This window comes from Schistocerca nitens, chromosome 3 (genome assembly GCF_023898315.1).
Source record: "Schistocerca nitens isolate TAMUIC-IGC-003100 chromosome 3, iqSchNite1.1, whole genome shotgun sequence".
Taxonomy (NCBI): domain Eukaryota; kingdom Metazoa; phylum Arthropoda; class Insecta; order Orthoptera; family Acrididae; genus Schistocerca; species Schistocerca nitens.
In genome coordinates this window covers 576,960,185-576,982,469 of record NC_064616.1, presented here as the reverse complement: position 1 = coordinate 576,982,469, position 22,285 = coordinate 576,960,185, and the positions used below count along the sequence as shown (strand labels likewise).

Here is a 22,285-nt window from a genome sequence, read left to right as displayed (position 1 = left end):
CAAGTCACATCATCTTTGCCCCTACATACATCCCTCCCACGTGGAATGTTTCCCTCTATTTTTTATATATGATATGGTTATAATAGAGGGAAACATTCCACGTAGGAAAAATATATCCAAAAACAAAGATGATGTGACCCACCAAACGAAAGCGCTGGCAGGCCGACAGACACACAAACGAACACAAACACACACACAAAATTCAAGCTTTCGCAACAAACCGTTGCCCCACCAGGAAAGAGGGAAGGAGAGGGAAAGACTAAAGGATATGGGTTTTAAGGGAGAAAGCAAGGAGTCACTCCAATCCCGGGAGCGGAAAGACTCACCTTAGGGGGAAAAAAGGACGGGTATACACTCGCACACACACACATATCCATCCACACATATACAGACACAAGCAGACATCTCACAAGCAGACATATTTAAAGACAAAGAGTTTGGGCAGAGATGTCAGTCGAGGCAGAAGTGCAGAGGCAAAGATATTGTTGAATGACAGGTGAGGTATGAGTGGCGGCAACTTGAAATTAACGGAGATTGAGGCCTGGTGGATAACGAGAAGAGAGGATATATTGAAGAGCAAGTTCCCATCTCCGGAGCTCGGATAGGTTGGTGTTAGTGGGAAGTATCCAAATAACCCGGACAGTGTAACACTGTGCCAAGATGTGCTGGCCGTGCACCAAGGCATGTTTAGCCACAGGGTGATCCTCATTACCAACAAACACTGTCTGCCTGTGTCCATTCATGCGAATGGACAGTTTGTTGCTGGTCATTCCCACATAGAATGCATCACAGTGTAGGCAGGTCAGTTGGTAGATCACGTGGGTGCTTTCACACGTGGCTCTGCCTTTGATCGTGTACACCCTCCGGGTTACAGGACTGGAGTAGGTGGTGGTGGGAGGGTGCATGGGACAGGTTTTACATCGGGGGCGGTTACAAGGGTAGGAGCCAGAGGGTAGGGAAGGTGGTTTGGGGATTTCATAGGGATGAACTAAGAGGTTACGAAGGTTAGGTGGACGGCGGAAAGACACTCTTGGTGGAGTGGGGAGGATTTCATGAAATGAGATCCATCCTTCATGAAATCCTCCCCACTCCACCAAGAGTGTCTTTCCGCCATCCACCTAACCTTCGTAACCTCTTAGTTCATCTCTATGAAATCCCCAAACTACCTTCCCTACCCTCTGGCTCCTACCCTTGTAACCGCCCCCGATGTAAAACCTGTCCCATGCACACTCCCACCACCACCTACTCCAGTCCTGTAACCCGGAGGGTGTACATGATCAAAGGCAGAGCCACGTGTGAAAGCACCCACGTGATCTACCAACTGACCTGCCTACACTGTGATGTATTCTATGTGGGAATGACCAGCAACAAACTGTCCATTCACATGAATGGACACAGGCAGACAGTGTTTGTTGGTAATGAGGATCACCCTGTGGCTAAACATGCCTTGGTGCACGGCCAGCACATCTTGGCGCAGTGTTACACTGTCCGGGTTATTTGGATACTTCCCACTAACACCAACCTATCCGAGCTCCGGAGATGGGAACTTGCTCTTCAATATATCCTCTCTTCTCGTTATCCACCAGGCCTCAATCTCCGCTAATTTCAAGTTGCCGCCACTCATACCTCACCTGTCATTCAACAATATCTTTGCCTCTGCACTTCTGCCTCGACTGACATCTCTGCCCAAACTCTTTGTCTTTAAATATGTCTGCTTGTGAGATGTCTGCTTGTGTCTGTATATGTGTGGATGGATATGTGTGTGTGTGCGAGTGTATACCCGTCCTTTTTCCCCCCTAAGGTGAGTCTTTCCGCTCCCGGGATTGGAGTGACTCCTTGCCTTCTCCCTTAAAACCCATATCCTTTCGTCTTTCCCTCTCCTTCCCTCTTTCCTGGTGGGGCAACGGTTTGTTGCGAAAGCTTGAATTTTGTGTGTGTTTGTGTTCGTTTGTGTGTCTGTCGGCCTGCCAGCGCTTTCGTTTGGTGGGTCACATCATTGTTTTTGGATATATTTTTCCTACGTGGAATGTTTCCCTCTATTATAACCATATCATATATAAAAAATAGAGGGAAACATTCCACGTGGGAGGGATGTATGTAGGGGCAAAGATGATGTGACTTGCCGGACGAGGGCGCTGGCACGTCGATAGACACACAAACGAACACAAGCATACACACGGGATTCAAGCTTTCGCAGCAAACTGTTGCCTCGTCGGGGGGGAGGGAGGGAGAGGGAAGGACGAGGGGATGTGGGTTTTGGGGGAGAGGGTGGGGAGTCGTTCCAGTCCCGGGAGTGGAGGGACTTGCCTTGGGGGGAGGAAGGACGGGTATACACTCGCACAGTGTGGATGGATATGTGTGTATGTGTGCGTGAGTGTATACCCGTCCTTTTTTCCCCATAAGGTAAGTCTTTCCACTCCCGGGATTGGAATGACTCCTTACCCTCTCCCTTAAAACCCACATCCTTTCGTCTTTCCCTCTCCTTCCCTCTTTCCTGATGAGGCAACAGTTTGTTGCGAAAGCTTGAATTTTGTGTGTATGTTTGTGTTCGTTTGTGTGTCTGTCGAACTGCCAGCACTTTCATTTGGTAAGTCACATCATCTTTGTTTTTAGATATATTTTTCCTACGTGGAATGTTTCCCTCTATTGGGCTGCAACAATGAGACAATGCTGTGTGTGTGATATATATATATATATATATATATATATATATATATATATATATATATATATATATATATATATATATATATATATATATGCATTGTCTCATTGTTGCAGCCCAACTAGGACAACGAGGTTGAAATGGGTGGGGTGGATGAGAGAAGGAAGGCAGGAGGAAAATGGGGCAGAGGAAAGGGAGGCTGATGGCTTAAATGGGGATGCAGCAAGGGAACAGGCTAGGAGTGTGCCACTGGTGAACCAGCCCTGGCTCAGGCCCAGGAAATTTCACTGAAGTGGTGGGGGATAGATCAGAGGGAGGAGGAGACTGTGGAGATAACAGTGTGAATGCAAATTAATAGAGTGAAATGGGACACTCGAGGACAGGGATAAAGGTGGATGTGGGATGGAAGCCAGCAGAGGTTTAAGCCATGAGGACTGCATAATGGAAAGGTGTGTTTCAAGAATCATATCCATCTATGTAGTTCAGAGAAACTGATATTGGGGAAAGGGGAGGGGAGGAGGGAGAGGGGGAAGTGTCTAGATCCAAGAGTTATGAAGCAGTCACAGTTGTTGAAGTCCCACATGTTGTGCTCAGCAGCATGTTCTGTCACCAGGTGATCAACTGCCCTCCTGGCCACAGTTCGGTGGTGGCAATTCATTTGGATTGACAATTGGTTGTTAGCCATTCCTGTGGCTGACAACTGCTTAACAACTCAATTATGAACTGAAAGTTTAATTTTTTTCTGATTCCAACATTAAGTGATGTTAGGTAACGCATTTAACAAATGTATAAGGATACTAGGAACAACACGATGTTTGATACCTGACTATGTGATCGCTCTTGAAAACATAAAATAGAACAACACAGTTTGCAAAAAATAAACAAACAAATAAATGTTTAAATAACTAATCATGTGCAACATGATTACTTGCAGTTCAAACTTACTATACAACAGGTCTCAGAGGCTTATACATTAACTGGTTAAATGTGTGTGTTTAAAAAAAAAAAAAAAAGGCTCTGAGCACTATGGGACTTAACTTCTGAGGTCATCAGTCCCCTAGAACTTAGAACTACTTAAACCTAACTAACCTAAGGACATCAAACACATCCATGCCCGAGGCAGGATTCCAACCTGCAACCATAGTGGTCGCGCGGTTCCAGACTGTAGCGCCTAGAACCGCTTGGCCACCCCGGCCGGCTTTTACAGACAAATTCATATGTAAGGTTTTAAAAGGCACTGTAATCTTGATTCTTCCTTAGTTACAATCAGTAATGTAACAATTGTTGAATGTGCATAAATTATCCAGATTGCTTTAGGTGTGACTAAAAACTGTATTTTTGCAAAATTAATTCACAACTCACACTACAATCTTGCTGACTGCAGCTTTTATGTCTAATAAATTACACAAATTTCATAAAAAAATAAACTTACTGTGTAGCCTATGGGAGTTTCAACAACCGGTTGTTCAATTTTTCGTTGACAGCTGATATGATAAAATGTAAAAAGTAAATGATGCTGTGATCCAAGATTAGCTGGAAGTTTCATTTTTATTTCATCATAAAAGTCAGGACACCTGAGAAATTCAAAGAACACATTAGACATTTCCTCATTACAGGGTGGCTAGACAATGGCATATTGATGAAATGAGAAAATTTAGGAGATAATTCTCAAAAGCTTCAACATACTTGTTATGATAACTGACGACCGTGTATGCAGCTGACATGAATTCAGGGCATGATGATTTACCAAATATTACAGGTAATGCATGTCGTTCTTCCTCTCCACACATTAACTGAACTTTGACAGCAATATTTCTTGCTGATCCTATCAAAAACAGAGGACACATTAGGTTACACAACTACAAAATTATAGGTTAACAGATCCTCCACTAATTCCTCATACTATAAAGTCCTTAGATGCCTCTGATTTATGCTTCTTATCCTGTTCTTTTTCATATTAAAATGTGACTCCTCTGATGGTAATACCCTTGGTAATAGCAGCTCTGTGTTTCATAAATCCTTCAGTTATTATGCATATTAATTATTTATGAGTACACAGTAGAGAAGACAAAAATTCTGAATATTTGCAGACAATAAAATACAGGTGTTTCCAGACATCTGTAACATATCGTAGGGTGTTTCCTAGAATCAGAACAACACAAAATGTTCCTATGAATATGTGACACACACACACACACACACACACACACACACACACACACACACACACAGAGAGAGAGAGAGAGAGAGAGAGAGAGAGAGAGAGAGTGTTGTTACTGAGTTAAATACAACAGTGTCACAGGTCATGAAGAGGCCACATCCCAGAAGATGCTCTAAGTGTTGAGCATGAGCAGCAGTGCATGTATGGCAAAGCAACTGGATGATACCTGAATCTGGTCAAATACATGCCTAGGCATTAAGCAAGTCAAAAAGATGTTTTCATGATCCGTTACCCTACTTCCAGACTGATGTTCTTGCTGATGAGTAAGTTCTTTCTCAAATTAAGTGAATTTTGGCCTGTTGTATCTGCTCACAATTTCTTTCTGTCTCTTCTACCATCCTTCATGATCCTACTTCCCAAATACATAAATTCTTCTATTACTTTTAGAGCATCTCTTCCAAATTTTATTCATGAAAGCTGATACTCTTCTTCAGTACCGCATACCATCACTTTACTCTTTTGCTCATTCATTCTCATACCATACTGATTACAGAAAATCCTTTCCACTGTGATGAGGACCTTCTCCAGATCATCTTGTGCCTCCAGGACCACAGCAGTACCGTTGCTGTAACACAGCATGTCTACAGAGTGTCCAGAAAAGGACTCCCTGACTTCAAAATTAAATATCTCGAAAACAAAGATCGATAGAGGAATACAGTAAATGGTATGTTTATTGTGAAAGCTGTAAGAAGTTTATACAGCAGTTTGAAATAATAGTTACAAAAGCTGCTAACAGATCATCATACATAAGTGAAATAATCGTATGAAAACAATCTTTGCAAACAATCACATCACAATGTTTTCAAAATGTTCACCATTGGCACTACAGAGGTGGCGCAAACGAAGAATAAAATTTGCCATCACATTTCGTAGTGTCTCAACCGAAATGGATTCACATGCCACAGAGATCGCCGATTCAAGCTCGTCCAGCGTGGCGGGATGCTTCGGGTAGACCATGTCCTTCACTGTGCCCCACAAAAAAAAGTCACAGGGAGTCAAATCCGGCGAATATGGAGGCCAATCCATGTCTGCACCAGTAAATTCGGGATATTCCAAAGCAATGACTCGATTCCCGATGTATTCCTCAAGAAAGCGAAACACTTGTTCGGTCCGATGTGGTCGGGCTCCATCTTGCATAAACCATTCAGTACCGGGTCGATCCTCTAACGCTTGCTGTGTGGCGACAAATTGTTCCAAAATTGCAACGTAACGTGCACCAGTGACCATTTCTCGAATGAAAAAAGGGTCAATAATGCCTCTGCTGCATACTGCAGCCCACACAGTAACTTGAGGAGAATACAGGGGTTTCGCTTCACACCAATGTGGCTTTTCGGAACCCCAAAATCGCCAGTTCTGCTTATTCACGTACCCATTCAGGTGGAAGTGTGCTTCATCTGTAAGCCAAATGCAGCCAACATCAAATCCTTCACTATCAATCATTGTGAGCATCTGATTAGCAAAGGCAACCCTTTGTTGCACAGCTTGTACGGGTATGGCCTGTTGCGTTAGAATTTTGAATGGAAACATGTGTAGGCTCTTTCTCAGTATTTTCTGCATGCTGGAACGCTTCAAACCAGTCTCAGATGCAATTGTATGGACAGATGACATTGGATTTCGCTGAATAATTCCAGAAACTGTGGCGATATTTTCAGGCATAACTGCGGTTTGCTTGCGGCCAACATGCCCCACTAGATCATCAGTTACGCTGACTGTTCGTTGAAATTTTGTGAAGAGCGTACGAATGGTTTTCGCATCGTGTCCTTTTGGAACATTAAATCGTGCTTTAAAACTTCGCCTTGTTGCCGTAGGACTCTCTTCTAACCTGTGGTACTCTAGCACCAGAAAAACGCGTTGTTCAATGGAGCACATGGTTTTAATCTCTTCCTTCGGTACGCTAACCTCCTTTCACGTTTCAATAGTGGAACTGATCGCTCTGGGCTTCGGATCACTATTTATACTAGGCATTACGTATGGCGATTACAGCGCCATCTGTTAGCAGATTTTGTAACTATTATTTCAAACTGCTGTATAAACTTCTTACAGCTTTCACAATAAACATACCGTTTACTGCATTCCTCTATCGATATTTGTTTTCGAGATATTTAATTTTGAAATCAGGGAGTCCTTTTCTGGACACCTTGTATAATCTGCATGTTAAATTTGATTCCCACCTCAGTAGTTTCACAAACTTGGTCAAAAGGCACATGGAGGTTAGTGCTGAATATAAAAGGAAAGAGAACACATCCTCTCATACCTTTCCTAATTTTTGCTTCACGTTGAAAATTTCTAATAATGGCCATTCTTTCTTATAGAAGCCTAGTATCACCTCCATGTCTTTGCGTTTTAGACTTGCTTTCTTCAGCACTCTGGACATCTCTTGCCAGATAGCATTATCCCCACGCATTACTGCATCATCACCTTCTGTGTACTGCATGTCATTAATGTTAATGGCTACAGGTGCCACTTATATATTGTGTACCAAGATGTATTAGTTTTGTACTCCATGTTGGGTGGTACAGCTGTCTTCCCAACAACAAATGCATCATCACAGTACAATTAAGTAGGGCTACATGTTACAATACTTCATGCAACACATTTATCTCAGTATCGAAGTATTGCAGGACTCAAGTTTATAGAAACAGATTTAAGTTATGTCCACTCCTACTGCTTGCTCTCTCATTTTGTGTTTGACAATTTGTAACTGCTACCACACTAATCTATATAGATCACAATATTCTTGATTTATTCACACCAAAATAGACTGTTTTGTACATACTGCTGAACTTGAAATGGCACTTAGTTTGTATACCACCTGGACCAAATTTACACTGAAAACCAATTTAAAGCTGAGATTTTCGCAGCACATGAATGTAACTAAAGAGCCACATGCTCAAAAAGTGCAATGCTGCCAAAAATGTGTGGTGAATACAGAAACAGAGATTCAAAAATCTTTTGCTGCAGCAGAAGCCAATAGGACAACATAATGTACAGAAGTCACCTCATCAGATAGGAGGAAAATTTCCCCTCAAGATGGAATATGCCCACAGACCAAGATATTATAGATTAATAATAATAATAATAATAATAATAATAATATGATGACTTTGAAATATTTTTTCTTACTGATATTATTCAGTACAGTTATTTAAACAATAATCTTACCTGCTCTGCTCGCAAAATTCAAGTCTTTAGGATATACGTACAGAAGATTTCTGTATGTATAATGAGGAACAAACACTTCTCTAGTAGGAAATTCCAATATTTCTTTTGTTGGCCGACTCATTTCATCTGAAACAGCACAGAAAACAGAAGTTACTAAATACAGAAAATGAACAACACACTTAAGTGATGCAAACTAAAACAATGAAACTACAATTACAAGTACACACTATGAGAAAACAATAATTGTATCAAACTGTGCTGCGGAATTTGGATTGGAGGGACAAGAAACTTTTCATATTTAACAGTTACTTTTCAGTAAACAGACTATAATATTTAAAACACTCTGCATCAACACCTTACTGTTCTCAGTAGTCTATGTTACATCATCTTTCACAAATGGCTCAACAGGTCCAATGGCGTACGGTTTTTATGACTTCATATGATGATTCAGCTCACAAAACTAGTACCCCAAGAACTATTCCTGAATATTGCATCATAGAGATGCCTTCTTGTACAGCACATTCAGATTCCTCACACATTTTCTGTTGGATAGAGATTAGTTGATGCTGCAGAGCACTGAATGGTATTCATGGCCTGCCAACAGTTTGGCATGACAGCTGTGCAAGACTGAGCAAGGCATCAGACAAGGTACCTCCACGCAAATTTTGCTGGACATTTGTGCTTAAACAGGGACGGGACTCATCAATGATCACAATGTGTTGCCAGTTTACATGTGTTCTTGACACCATTATGTAATACAGAATATTTGCAGATGTTTGTGTGTTTTCGAGGTTGCAGGAGGGGAATTAATATATAGGTCAAAGAGAGGATAATGGTGAGTCTTCTATCAACAGCACAGTTCTGGGGTGATGAATGGTGGTTTTCTCTAAATGTAGAAAAATGCAAGTACACGCAGATGAGTAGGAAAAATAAACCCATAATGTTCAAATACAGTATTAGTGACATGCCGCTTGACACAAACATCATTCAGATATTTAGGCATAACATCGCAAAGCAATGTGAGATGGAATGAGCACGTACGGTCAGTAGTAGGAAAGGTGACTGGTCGACATCAATTTATTGAGAGAATTCTAGGAAAATGTAATTCATCTGTAAAGGAGACCACATACAGAACACTAGGGCAACCCACTCAAGTAACGCTCATATGTTCGGGATCCTTACCAGGTTGAATTAAAGGAAAGTGTTGAAGCAATTCAGAAACACACTGCTAGATTCCTTAGTGATAGGTTCAATCAACACGCAAGTATTACAGAGAAGCTTCATGAATTAAAATGAGAATCTCTGGAGGGAAGACAACATTCGTTTCATGAAACACTATTGAGAAAATTTAGAGAACCAGAATTTGCAGCTGACAGTAGAAAGATTCTCCTGCAGCTAACACACATTTCATTTAAGGACTTCAAAGACAAAATAAGAGACATTAGCAATCATACTGATGCATACAGATAGTAGTTTTTCCCATTCTCCATCTGAGAGTCAAACAGGAAAGGGAATGTTTAATAGTGGTACATGGTACCCTCTACCATGCACCATATGGTAGCTTGCAAAGAATATATGCGGATGTGGCTGTAGATGTGGATACAAATGTAAATGGTTCAGTTTGGGACCAACTGATCTCTCAATGTCAAAGTAATACTTAAGGCATTTTTGAGGATAGTGTATTTGCATGTTCCAGAGGCTTCTGCTCAAACAGTGTGTTCCTTATCTCATCCACAGCTTCCAACATCCTAAAATGGTTACATATATTCAAGTATCAGATTATTTTATCAATTCCTCAAACTACAACTGATTTCTGTGTAAGAATGTGTCTTGTAGATCACAATGACAGACTCAATGATAAATAGAAAATTCTAATTTTGTGAAGCAGACAATGGTGGAAGTAATGAGATAATGTAAGGAACCAAGCAACTGGTAAACTATATAAAGTGGTGAAAAGTATTGCTAAAAACTCTATTTGTTATAATAATTATGTGGCAAAGTTTTCACACAGTATGAGCTTTGTAGCACTTTTAGTCACTAGAATTCCATAGATGTTAAAGTGGCTGTGTTATAATTCATTGTCAACTGATTGTTCATAGTAATGAGTTCTGAGACCACCGATTTGCTGTTAAATGTATGTTATTCTTATATCCATCAAGGATTGAAGAAGACAACTCACTGAAAAGCAGAAATATTGAGTTGTCAATAGGCACACACAAAAGCTGGCACCATGCAGGGGCCCAGTCATGTGTATGCACACACTTGTGTGCGTGAGAGCGTGCATACGTGTGTTTTACTCAATCTCATCAAAGGATAAATCCAAAAGTTAGTAAGTTTACTTTCTTTTGCATGTGCTTATTGACAACTCAATGCTTGTGCTTTTTGGTGAGTGGTCTTCTTTAATCCTAAGGTATTTACATTCAACAAGAACTTTTCACGACCTTTATTATTATATCCACAATTTTCATATGTTTGTGAAATTTCTTTTGGTATGACTGAATGCTCTGACGGTGATGATGTTAATGTAAGCACTTACATTTCACCATTTTTGTATCTTCTGAATAAATAATGTCCTAGTAACTCACACATCATTTTACCTGTGTTCATGACATTCAGTTGTTACTTGACAATGACCAAAGAAGCCTAAAGCTGGTCTTTGAGCTAATAAATATAATTTTGCAGAGCATTAGGACATGATTCTTATTTAATATTTTTATCACATTCTGCAAAGCACCAACTGAAAATTCACTTAATGTTATTATCTTACTTTCATTAACATTCCCATATTCTACAGAGAAAAGCCTCTGCTGACCAAATCTCAGTTGATACTTTTTGTTCATTGTTGGTCTCTTCAAACTGTTTTGAACTGAAGAAGGCAAGTTTTCTCATACTGACCACATTAAATGTATTTCTTATTCTTGAATGCTTTATTATATGCAAACCAATCATTAGGAATATGCAGGTTTGAAACACATTTTTGTCCTTATTCTCCTTACTGCACAACTGCAAAATCTAAATCATGAGTACTGAAAACTATTTTGTGGGTGAATTTGAGAACAGCAATAATTGAATTTGATACAACAAAATAGCATACTGAAATTTTCTACAAAACTGATGTTCAGAAACATCAGCTGAACAACACTGTAACTGATGGATTAATGAACTGGAAACAGTTTAAATTTCTACCCAATTCCTGCATATATGTGTCACTGAATAGTGTGTTGTGCTAGTGTTGGATACACAGAAAGAGAAACGTTCATTTTCAGCATACTGAAAACTGTAATCTCTCTCTCTCTCTCTCTCTCTCTCTCTCTCTCTCTCTCTCTCACACACACACACACACACACACACACATTTAACTCCTTAGTGTACATGACTCTATGGGACCTGTTGTGTAGTAAGTTTTAACTGCAAGTAATCATGTTGCACATGATCAGTAGTTGTGATGGTGTAGCAGAATGTGGATTACAAGTACTGTATCGGTTCAGTGTCACCCTCCCATCAGCACTGACTCATCCCCAGTAAATCGTTAAATTACAACTTCTAGTGACAAGCAGTGTTTCTTCTAACCAAAAACTGAATACAAAAATATGAAGTGCTGATAACGTGAGTTCGCATCTAACATGCTGACCAACGGACTGCAGCGAGGAGCACATGTGCACATTACAATGATACTGTGTGATGGTATTTTGATGTATGGGACCCGTGTTGAAATTAGATGTGGGTAGGCCCACAAGATAGAGGTAATGACTGTCTCCCATTGTGTTTAATGAGAATACATTAGTTTTCAAGTGCACACTCACAGTGACCTTAATTATTGCAAAAACCTATATTCCATGAGTATAACAGCAGCCCGGAACCTGTTGCAGTATTCCCTATACCCATACCAATCAGCTTAAACCATCGGGTCATGGTCACATAAATCAACAGGGATGTTTCGGTCCCATACAATGAAATGTAATGATTCTCAATAAATACTAGAGATAACTTTTCTCCATACACCATCAGAACAAAAGTGATTATACAGGAAACAAAATAAGTATTTTTCTACAGTGAACTTAATACAAAAAGAAGAACTACAGTAAAAAATACCTGGAAATGGTTTAAGTTTTGCTAATTCTGGAGTCAGACAGTTTTTTAATTCTTCTGGGCATGGCGAAATATCAAGTTTCAATGTCCCAGGTATTGATTTTAACTTTTTAATAACAGAACATGGTCGTTTCAAATCTTGAAGAAACTTGTAGAGGTCTTCATCTCTCAAGCGATCACTTTCCTTTAACCAAAATTACAATAAATATAGATGACAAAATACATCACAATATAAAAGTAGCTGCTATGCTGGTAGATGCACGACAGGAAGGCACAACAAATTGCAAGAGAGATCAATTAACATCAAAATTGCTCAAATTACAGCAATTTACATGCTGGCCAAATAAAATGACAACTATAGGTATAGTATCTCTGCATGACAATTTTTATTGGGTGTGGTGTATGCCCTTATGGTACGGTATTCGCCTTCATTCACATTATGTAAGGTGAAAAAACAAAGGACAGCTGCAATATTCAATATGCCATCATCAAATGAATGGTGAGTATGCAATTGCATTAAGCTATCTGAAGGTGGGTGAATATCTAAAATACTGGGTGATTATAATTACAGTTAAACTTTCAAAACGCTATAGAAGTAACACCACTGGTCAGAATGACATCAAATTGTAATGGAATATTATCGGAAAAGGGGGAAAATGTATGGCAGAAGAAAAAAAAAACATAGTGTGAAAATTGATCAATAGATGACATTGTATGTGTCAGAATATGTAAATGAAAATAACTGTCATGCACACGACCCACTGAAGTTCGTACACGGCTTTTCCTCCTTTCGCGTTTGCGATGTTTGCCATGACTGTCTCAATGCAGGATTGCGCTCTGCTTGTAAAGCTGTATTACAAGACTGATGACTGTGCACATGTCGCTCTGCAGAAGTTCCAGACACTGAAGGGTTTGAAAAAAAAGTGTTGGTCCCATGACTGCCATGGGTCTGGAGAAAGTGATTCGGAAATTCGAAAAAGACAGGTTCTTTTGGTGTGCAATCTGGTAGAGGGAGGAAACAAATTTATTCAACATCAGTGGAAGCAGTGGTTACAGCAATGCAGGAGGAGACGAGTGGTGGCGTGCGAATGTGTAGGGCTAGGAGAATTGCCCAAACACTGGATATACCCTTTAGCACGGTCTGTAAAATCCTACGAAACATCCTTCTTTGCTATCCATTCAAAACTACCCATGTGCATGAGTTGCTTCCTGTTGACCTGCCAGCAAGAGAGACCTTTGATTTAGAATTTCTTGCTCACATGGAAGTGGACAATGATTGGCCATGAAAGATTTTGTGGACAGACAAAGCCCACTTCCATCAGACAGGATATGTCAATACACAGAACTGTTGAATATATGCAACGGAAGTTCCACACGCAAATCAACCAGTACCATTTCACCCTGAAAAGGTCATTCACTGTGAGGTGCAGGTTTATGGCATCATATATTGTAGGGCCATATTTATTCGAAGAGACAGGTGCTTCCGGTCCTGTTACCTGTACCGTCACTGGTACGCGCTATGAGTGTCTTTTGCGCAACCACATCATTTCAGCTCTCCAACAGCACGGATACGTGGATGGGATCATTTTTATGAAAGATGGCACACCTCCGTACATTGCAAATCCAGTTAAGCGGCTGCTGAAGCGCCATTTCAGAAATGCTAGAATTATCAGCCGCCATTTCCCTACAGCCTGGCTGTCCTGGTCACCTGATCTTGATCTGTCCAACTTCTGGTTGTGGGACTATCTGAAAGATGATGTGTTCAGTGCTCTGATTGCAGACTTAGCTACATTGAAGGCATGCATTGTGCGACACATTCTGAACATGACCCTGGAAACAGTTTGATAAGTTGTGGAACATGCTATTTCTTGATTTCAACTTGTTGCAGAAAACGGTGGACAGCATTTTGAACATGTTTTTCACCAGTCACAGGGAAATTAATAGCCCGAATTGATTTTGATTGATGTTTTTATGCAGTTTTTGGCCTCACGGCAATTAAAAACCAATGTGATTGATACTTTTTATGCCGTTTTTTGCCTCAGGACAACTAAAAACAGATTTTTCCCATCCGATGTGATACGACCCTGCTGTGGTGGATGGGCTTATGTAACTAACAGTATCACATCTGTACACCCATGCACACTGGGGAGTACAATTTGTTTAACATCAAATGTACACGTTAGGCATTGTTGGATGATTCATTTGTCATTTGCAGTCTACCACTATTAAATTATGATGCTTACAGCGCCATCTACTGTTATATTTTGTAACTATTTATTTTTCTTCTGCCATACATTTTCCCCCTTCTCTGATAATATTACATTGCAATTCGATGACGTTCTGACCATGGTGTTTTTTCTACAGTGGTTTGAAAGTTTAACTTTAATTATAATCACTCTGTATATCATGGCAGAAAGAGTGGCTAGGTACTGTAGTTCATCAAATAATTTAATCCACAGCTGTAGTTCTCAGTCACCATTAGCATGGATAAAATAATAAGCATTAGAATTGAAGAATTGATCCTCGAGCTCAGAAATGAATGACATAAGTAAACTTTCATTCCTCATCTAAAGACTCACCCAACAAGGTTACCCATATTAAACAGTTGCCAATATTAACAAATAATAACACACTTAACAAGATAAGAAAATCAGAATTTTTAACTGTTTTCTGTGTTGTTTAACTTTGATGACAAAAAATTACATTTAAATAATGAATGAGAATGACGTATTCTCAAACCACTTGAGGAGGTTATAAGAACTATGAAGTGTTCCACTTTTGGCCTACAATGAACAAAGGAGATGTGGCTGACAATAGCACATTAGCCCACATACATATGTAAAGAAAATTCAAAGTATGAAGCATTACAAACGTAACTCAGAAAAACAATTTTGTCATCATAAAGACGCACATGTGCGCACATACATGCACAGATATATGTATTTGGTCAGTGCACAATTTGGTAATAGATGAGACATACGTTGAACACTAAGGTGGAGGTTGCCTGTACAAGGTATTTGATGTCACTTGAAAATGGCTGTGTGTGAGGCGAACACTGGTTATATACGAGGGGCTTGTGTCTGTATGTGTGGATGGATATGTGTGTGTGTGCGAGTGTATACCTGTCCTTTTTTCCCCCTAAGGTAAGTCTTTCCGCTCCCGGGATTGGAATGACTCCTTACCCTCTCCCTTAAAACCCACATCCTTTCATCTTTCCCTCTCCTTCCCTCTTTCCTGACGAAGCAACCGTTGGTTGCGAAAGCTAGAATTTTGTGTGTATATTTGTGTTTGTTTGTGTGTCTATCGACCTGCCAGCGCTTTTGTTTGGTAAGTCTCATCATCTTTCTTTTTAGATATATTTTTTCCACGTGGAATGTTTCCCTCTGTTATATATATATATATATATGCCACCCCTTTTGCGTCACACACAAAGTATTATATTTATGAATGTTACAGCTTTTTCAAAATGTGACTTCTGAAAATGAACTTTGTAAGGGAGTAAAGGTACTGTAAAGCTGTTGTAGGAACATCCATTGTTTAAAGAACTTTCTACATGAGGTTTTGGTGTAGGCAACGTGTATTATCCTTATTACATGCATCTGTGCAACAAACACTTGCATTTTCAGCTTCATATTACACCAGAATATGAACCAAAAGACACTAATGAATGAAAATAGGAACTGTAAGTCAACTTTTTGACATGACAAATCCCTCAGATATAGTTGGGAAAAACAACTGGAAAGTCAAAGCAGCATCCTCTTGCTTCAAATTGTCAGCATATACCATATTAAAATTGTGACATGTAAAAAAACAGGAAGATGAAATATGGCCTTAAAAGTTAAATCTGGAGTTAGTCAAACATGAAATAGTTCTGTACCTCTTAAGAAACCAAGATGGAGATCTACTCCAAATTTAGTGTACAATTTTGAAACGAACCAAATCAGTTAATAAAAGGCAGTCCTTTACATGGATTCCAAAAGCCCATGTTGGTCACGGTCAATTACAGAAATAACAGTCCGCCAGTGGGCAGCAATGGTATGGTGTGCAAATATCTACCATGTGGCTATTGTCCGATAGGTTTGCCAACCACAAAGCGTTGCCACCACATGCTAAGTGGCAACTCATTGACCTTGGTGCAGAAGTGTGGACTAACCCTGATCCTAAAGCCTTCGATAGCCCGCCTAATTCCTACAAGGTGCACCACGTAAAATATTTTTAAATAGGTGGGTCCTGCAGTCCCACACATCATGGTGGAGTTTCAACATGGGGAGACTGCTGATACTGCAGATATTATGGCTCCACTAAAAAGCCAGTTCCTACATATCATAGTGACTTGGTGGTCTGAGATGCCAATGCAACAACTATGTCATAGGGAGAGAGGTGTTATCATTCTGGTGACCACACACAACTAAGTAACAAAGTGTAAGCCAGATGCAAGAGTAACTATTCAGTATACTGATGCTACAAAATACACCAGCCAGAGCACCTGAAAGGTAAAGTTGGGACATCACCGAGCATTCAGGAAAGCTTGCCAGACAGGAAAAGCAGGCCAAGTGATGTCACTTGCCCCATGGTAGCATAATGCACAGGGGCCTGTCTTGCATAAATACTACACATTTCCATAGGAAGTATCACAGTTTGCAGCCGACCAGCCTGGAGGAGGGACCTATGTCAGTCTTCCAATTGCTCATCTAGCTGTCTGTAAGATCCTATGGAACAGCAAGTCCCATCGTGGGAGTCTCGGATGCTGTAAGATGCAGTGCCACCACAGATGCCGAGTCTGATCATTGGGCCACTTGAGGGTCCTACTACAGGCACCTTCAATCCTGATGGTCTCCAGTTCCTGTGTGGGCATGAGCAGCCACTCTTCCATCATTGTGGGGGAGTGCAGTCTCAGCTGCCCACCTCCTGCTCCTGAGAGCAGACTCTGCTGTCACTGTCTGCATTTCCTGTGTGCCGTCTACAGTGTGTGCACACATACTCCATCACCTACATCTGAAGCTGTCAGCCACCTCGGACAGTGCTATCGTCGTGGTGCGATAACTTTGTGAGGCCAGTGTCCTTATGATGAGAATGGTGCTGACGCCACTGACTCAGGCACCATCACAGTGGCTGGTCAGCACATACCTCGGTGGACACCTGTTGCTGGCGCACCTGCCAGCACTAGCTGCCTGGAATGTGAATACATCACCGATTGTATTTTATGGACAATAAATGTTTGATGCCTTAGCATTGTTCTACTAGTGCCCTGTGCTCAGCACCTAATAGGCATCAATCCACTCCACACTGCAACCAACGAGAGTAGAGAGCCCACACCCAGCCTCGACAGCCCACTTCATTGAGTACTGTAATGCTCCAAAATGGTATGCCCATCCTTTTGGGAAGGCTTTCAGATGAAGAATTGGAAACCAATTCATTCCCACTAAAATAACTGAAGCAGCTGGTGCCCCAGATGTTTTCCACTAATGACCATTTTGCTCATCGCCAAGAATCCCTTTTGCACATAATTAAACTCAATAAAGACTTGTACATTGTCACGGTTGAAGTGATCCAGCTAAATACACCTCTCTTCCTGACACACATTTCACCACTGTGTTGTATAGTGGTCACTGAACATGCACAGAACTTGTGATAATAGAGAACAGTCATTTTTCCCTTGATCCATTAGTGAGTGGGACAGGAAAGCAAATGACTAACAGTGGTACAAGATACCACCACCGTGCACTGTATAGTGGATTGTGGAGTATATACGTGGATGTAGATGATAGAGGACCGGTGGTGATGAACAGTGTACAGCTCGAGAACCTGTATTTTTCAAATCCAAATACAGTTATCATTTCGACTGTTAAAAATTACTTTTTGATATACTATTTTTGAAAATAATCAATCACTCATTAATTTCCAGCATACTTTGCAAACATTTCATTACCATCCTTATTTCTTTAGAGAGAGAAACTGCAGGGGTGAAGGGGCAGGGGGAGGTAGAAAAGGTGGAGGAGGGGATTATAAATACAGCACAAACCTTTCTCCCGCATTCCTGCACACACTCATTCACTCTCTCTCTCTCTCTCTCTCTCTCTCTCTCTCTCTCTCTCTCTCTCTCACACACACACACACACACACACACACACTTACATTGACTTTTATTACAAAAGGCTGGTGACATCAGTTCTACATACAGGATAAACAAAATCTTTATTGAACACAAAATCTGCACATTTGTTACTAGATATAGCACAACTACATTAAGCAAAATGAAACTTTTTTTCAATACACTGAACACTAGTAACAGTACTTCCTCAGTTCTGACCTAAAAAGTATTTGGTACTGACCTGCTTAAAAAAATTTGACACAGTAATGGTGACTGGACGAAAAGTATCAAGATTGGAACCAAAGTCATCAGGAGACCAACTACGACGCTTTTCCAAGTTGCTACGCCTTTCTAATGATCCTCTTCTTGTTAGAGACCCCATATCACTTGCACGTTTTCTGAACTGGTCAAAGCTGTTGCTGCTAGATTTTCGGTCTGTAGAAAAAAATCATAACTCTTTTTCATGCTGTATTAAGTAAGCCAAAAGACTTAACAGAATAGAGAAGTGTAGCTCTCAGTTAACACAACAAGAACTTTCCCCCTCCTTGGAAAGCGATCACATCGTGCAGTGTCATTAGCACGTCATTTCACACGATTTTGATCTGCTTTTAGTGTCTCTCAGAGAACAGCTTGATCAATAATTTATAATGATGAGAGGCATTAATTGATTTATTTTCATTTATTTTGTCTTTTTCTCTTCAACTACTAAAAATGTCCATTCTTTTTGTACCACACAAGAGAGAAAATGTATCCTAGCAAAATCTAACAAGCATGTGATGCTTTTGGATTGGCACTCACATCATCAGTTCCCAAGTTCATCCTTTTATCAAAGTTATCAGACATTGACTATTTGTCACAGCTGGAAATAAACAATACAAATGTGGAGTTGAAATAATGAATCTAAACCAAATAGTTTGCACTACACATGAGCTGAAACAATGTTCCAAAATTTTATGATATGAATAGTCTCTTTTCTTGGCAGCTTCATCTTCAGAACTTCAGTTAACCACTGAAGGACAGCCTTTGCTGTGTCAATATGAAAATACTCCTATATATAAAGTTATAGTAAATTTTATTAAAAAACACGTAAAATTATGGAAAAAATACATGAAGCATTTTAAGTATGTTTCATTTAATTGATAATGTTGCTCCTCCTCCTTTGCCAGTTAAATCACAACAAAGCTTCTTAAACTAATTTACTGATAGGCATACTGAAATGTTGCAAGTGATCAATTCTCATCATTCCCCATTGCCATTGCAAAATGTGTGTATTACTTAATGGGCTGTGGCTTCAGCTGTATTATATACTGAGGTGACAAAACTCATGGGATAGCGATATGCACATATACAGGTGCCGGTAGTATTGTGTACACCAGTTATAACAGGGCAATGCATTGGCGGAGCTGTCATTTGTACTCAGATGATTCACATGAAAAGGTTTTCAACATGATTACAGCCACATGATGGGGATTAACAGACTTTGAACAGAGAATGGTTGTCTGAACCAGATGCATGGGACATTCAATTTCAGAATTCATTACAGAATTCAATATTCCAAGATCCACAGTGTCAACATTGTGCCAAGAGTACCAAATTTCAGGCATTACCTCTCACTAAGGATAATGCAATGGCCAATGGCCTTCACTTAACAACTGAGAGCAAAGGCATTTGCTTAAAGTCTTCAGTGCTAATAGACAAGCAACACTGTGTGAAATACCCACAGGAATCAATGTGGGACATACAACGTATGTATCTATTAGGACAGTGCTGTATGGTAACAACACAACATTGCTTGCAGCGCCTCTCCTGGGCTTGTGGCCATATCGGTTGGGCTCTACACGACTGGAAAACCTTGGCCTGGTCAGATGAATCCTGATTTCACTTGGTAAGAGCTGATCATAGGGGCCGAGTGTGGCACAGACCACATGAAGCCATAGAGTTAAACTGTCAACAAGGCACTGTGCAGGCTGGTGGCGGCTCCAGAATGGTGTGGGCTGTGTTTGCATGGAATGGACTGGGTCGTGGGGTCCAACTGAACTGATCATTGATTGGAAAAGGTTATGTTTGGCTACTTGGAGACCATTTACAGCCATTCATGGATTTCATGTTCCCAAACAATAATGGAATTTTTATGGATGACAATGCCCCATGTCAGAACATTGGGTTGGACAATTTGAGCGAATGATTTCGCCATCGAGATCGCCCGAGATGAATACCACTGAACATTTGAAGAATTTATTTAATTTCTTTAGGATTCTGGTGCATTTATTTTTAATCTATTCATTGAAGTAGTCTAAAAATGTGACATGAGAAACTTGTGTTTTTAAATGGTTTCAAAATTGTCTAGTTTGATATCTTTGAGATAAATATGTTATACCTTTCAGTCTGTTTCTATGTAGTCAGTTTTGTGGCATTTTTCTGCTAGATAGTCTGTGATTGCTAACTTCTTATGTTTTAGATGGAATGCAGCAAAGTGTTCTTTGAATCTAGCATGAAAAAATCATCCAAGCCTGAACTGCACATAAGCAGTCACAGTTCTGGCAGTTGACTCTATATAGTCCAGACTGCTTGAACTTATTATAGTGATTTGGTTTACTGAATAACTGTTAGGTCAGTTTCTTTATTGATACCTGTATTGGTATGATACTCCTTTATAATAACTGTTTTAATATTTCAGTTTCTTTGACAAAATTTTCGTGAGACAATGAAAGACAAAATAGTATCACGTATAACCATTTGGAAATTTGTTTAGGGGTTAACTTTGTCTTGTGTAAAATGTAAGTTGTGTTGTCATCTTTGACAATCGCAAAGTTCATTTACATTACAATTCTCTTTTCACTTGTAGTGTAACCTTTAAGAATAGTGTGTGTGTGAAGCAGCAGGTCATCAGCATAAACCACCAACAGTGCTTCCTCATCAACAGATACAAAGAAGGACACTAATTCAACAAGGATGGTCACATTGGACAGCACACTTGTTGAGAGTTTGCTATCTGGATATATGTCATTAATGTTAGAAGTAACAATAATCGTACTACGATTTGTTATACACTGCGCAAGACCTCTCTTGTAACTACATTCAATGTCTTGGGACTGAACTGTAACTTCCATTGGGTCATTTGCTTGGGTTTATTCCAACTGCATCTTACCTACTGTCTTCAAATTTCTCAGTATTGTGCATTACCTTGTCACAGCACACAGAAAATCTTGTTTTCAGTGATTAGTTCTTTCATATTCACTATCTTCATTCAGTTTTTGTAATTCTATGCAATGCCTATATTGTTCTTTACTTCTGTATAAGGATAAAATATTGTTGTCCATTCTAAAACTGTCTAGGTTTATTTTGATGAAGTTAGAACAAAACTGGCGATGAGAAACTGGGAACCTAGCAGTGTTGTTGTTTGTCCTCTTGCAGAGGTTTGTGCAGATTTCACCTTCAATATGGTACAGATTATTCTGAAATTCAGAGCAGAATGAGTATCAATTGTCCTTGTCGCTTCTTTAGCTCTATTTACTTTCATAGCTTTCATGGTATTTGACTGTGAGCAGGAATAGTGGAAGAACTACTCCATATAGAGATGTCACTACATAGTGGTAGCTCAAGTAACAGATGCCAATCAGTAACACTATCATTTCCATGAAATTTCACGAAAACTTAGCTCAGTACTAGAGAGTGCACATAATGTCTAAGCATGTTCTATTCTCCAACTGTATGAAAAAATCAGGCAAATCTCGTTAACAACGGACTACGAAGTTGCAAAATATAAGTCAACTTTGATGTCCCGTCTGCTCCAGACCCAGTGCAATCACTTATATGCAGACATCATCATAAGAGATCACCTCAAACAATATGTGCTGGATTCATTTAACACTTTTCAGTTTATTGCACTCAATTCAATATGGATGTGATCCGATGTTATATAATTTAACAAAATAAACATAAGCACAAACTTCCCTTCCCTGTTGCAATAGGACCTCAAAGGCACAAAAAAATTTTGAGTGTTCATACCTCCTTTCTTGTTAATGCCATCCCATCTTTATCTAGGGTACATCCTGTA

The 22,285-nt window shown here is 39.9% G+C and overlaps 1 protein-coding gene across 1 annotated transcript in view; it reads right to left on the bottom strand.

The window, feature by feature from the left end:
* Nucleotides 1-22,285, bottom strand: part of LOC126248488 (dedicator of cytokinesis protein 7) — a 262,928-nt gene that overhangs the window by 175,515 nt on the left and 65,128 nt on the right. Inside the window, exons 9-13 of the mRNA XM_049949513.1 lie at nt 18,470-18,663; nt 12,141-12,321; nt 8,049-8,174; nt 4,352-4,490; nt 4,098-4,239 (exon numbers count right to left, since the gene is read on the bottom strand). Of these exons, the coding sequence (XP_049805470.1) occupies nt 4,098-4,239; nt 4,352-4,490; nt 8,049-8,174; nt 12,141-12,321; nt 18,470-18,663 (782 nt within the window). The remainder of the gene's footprint in view (nt 1-4,097; nt 4,240-4,351; nt 4,491-8,048; nt 8,175-12,140; nt 12,322-18,469; nt 18,664-22,285) is intronic.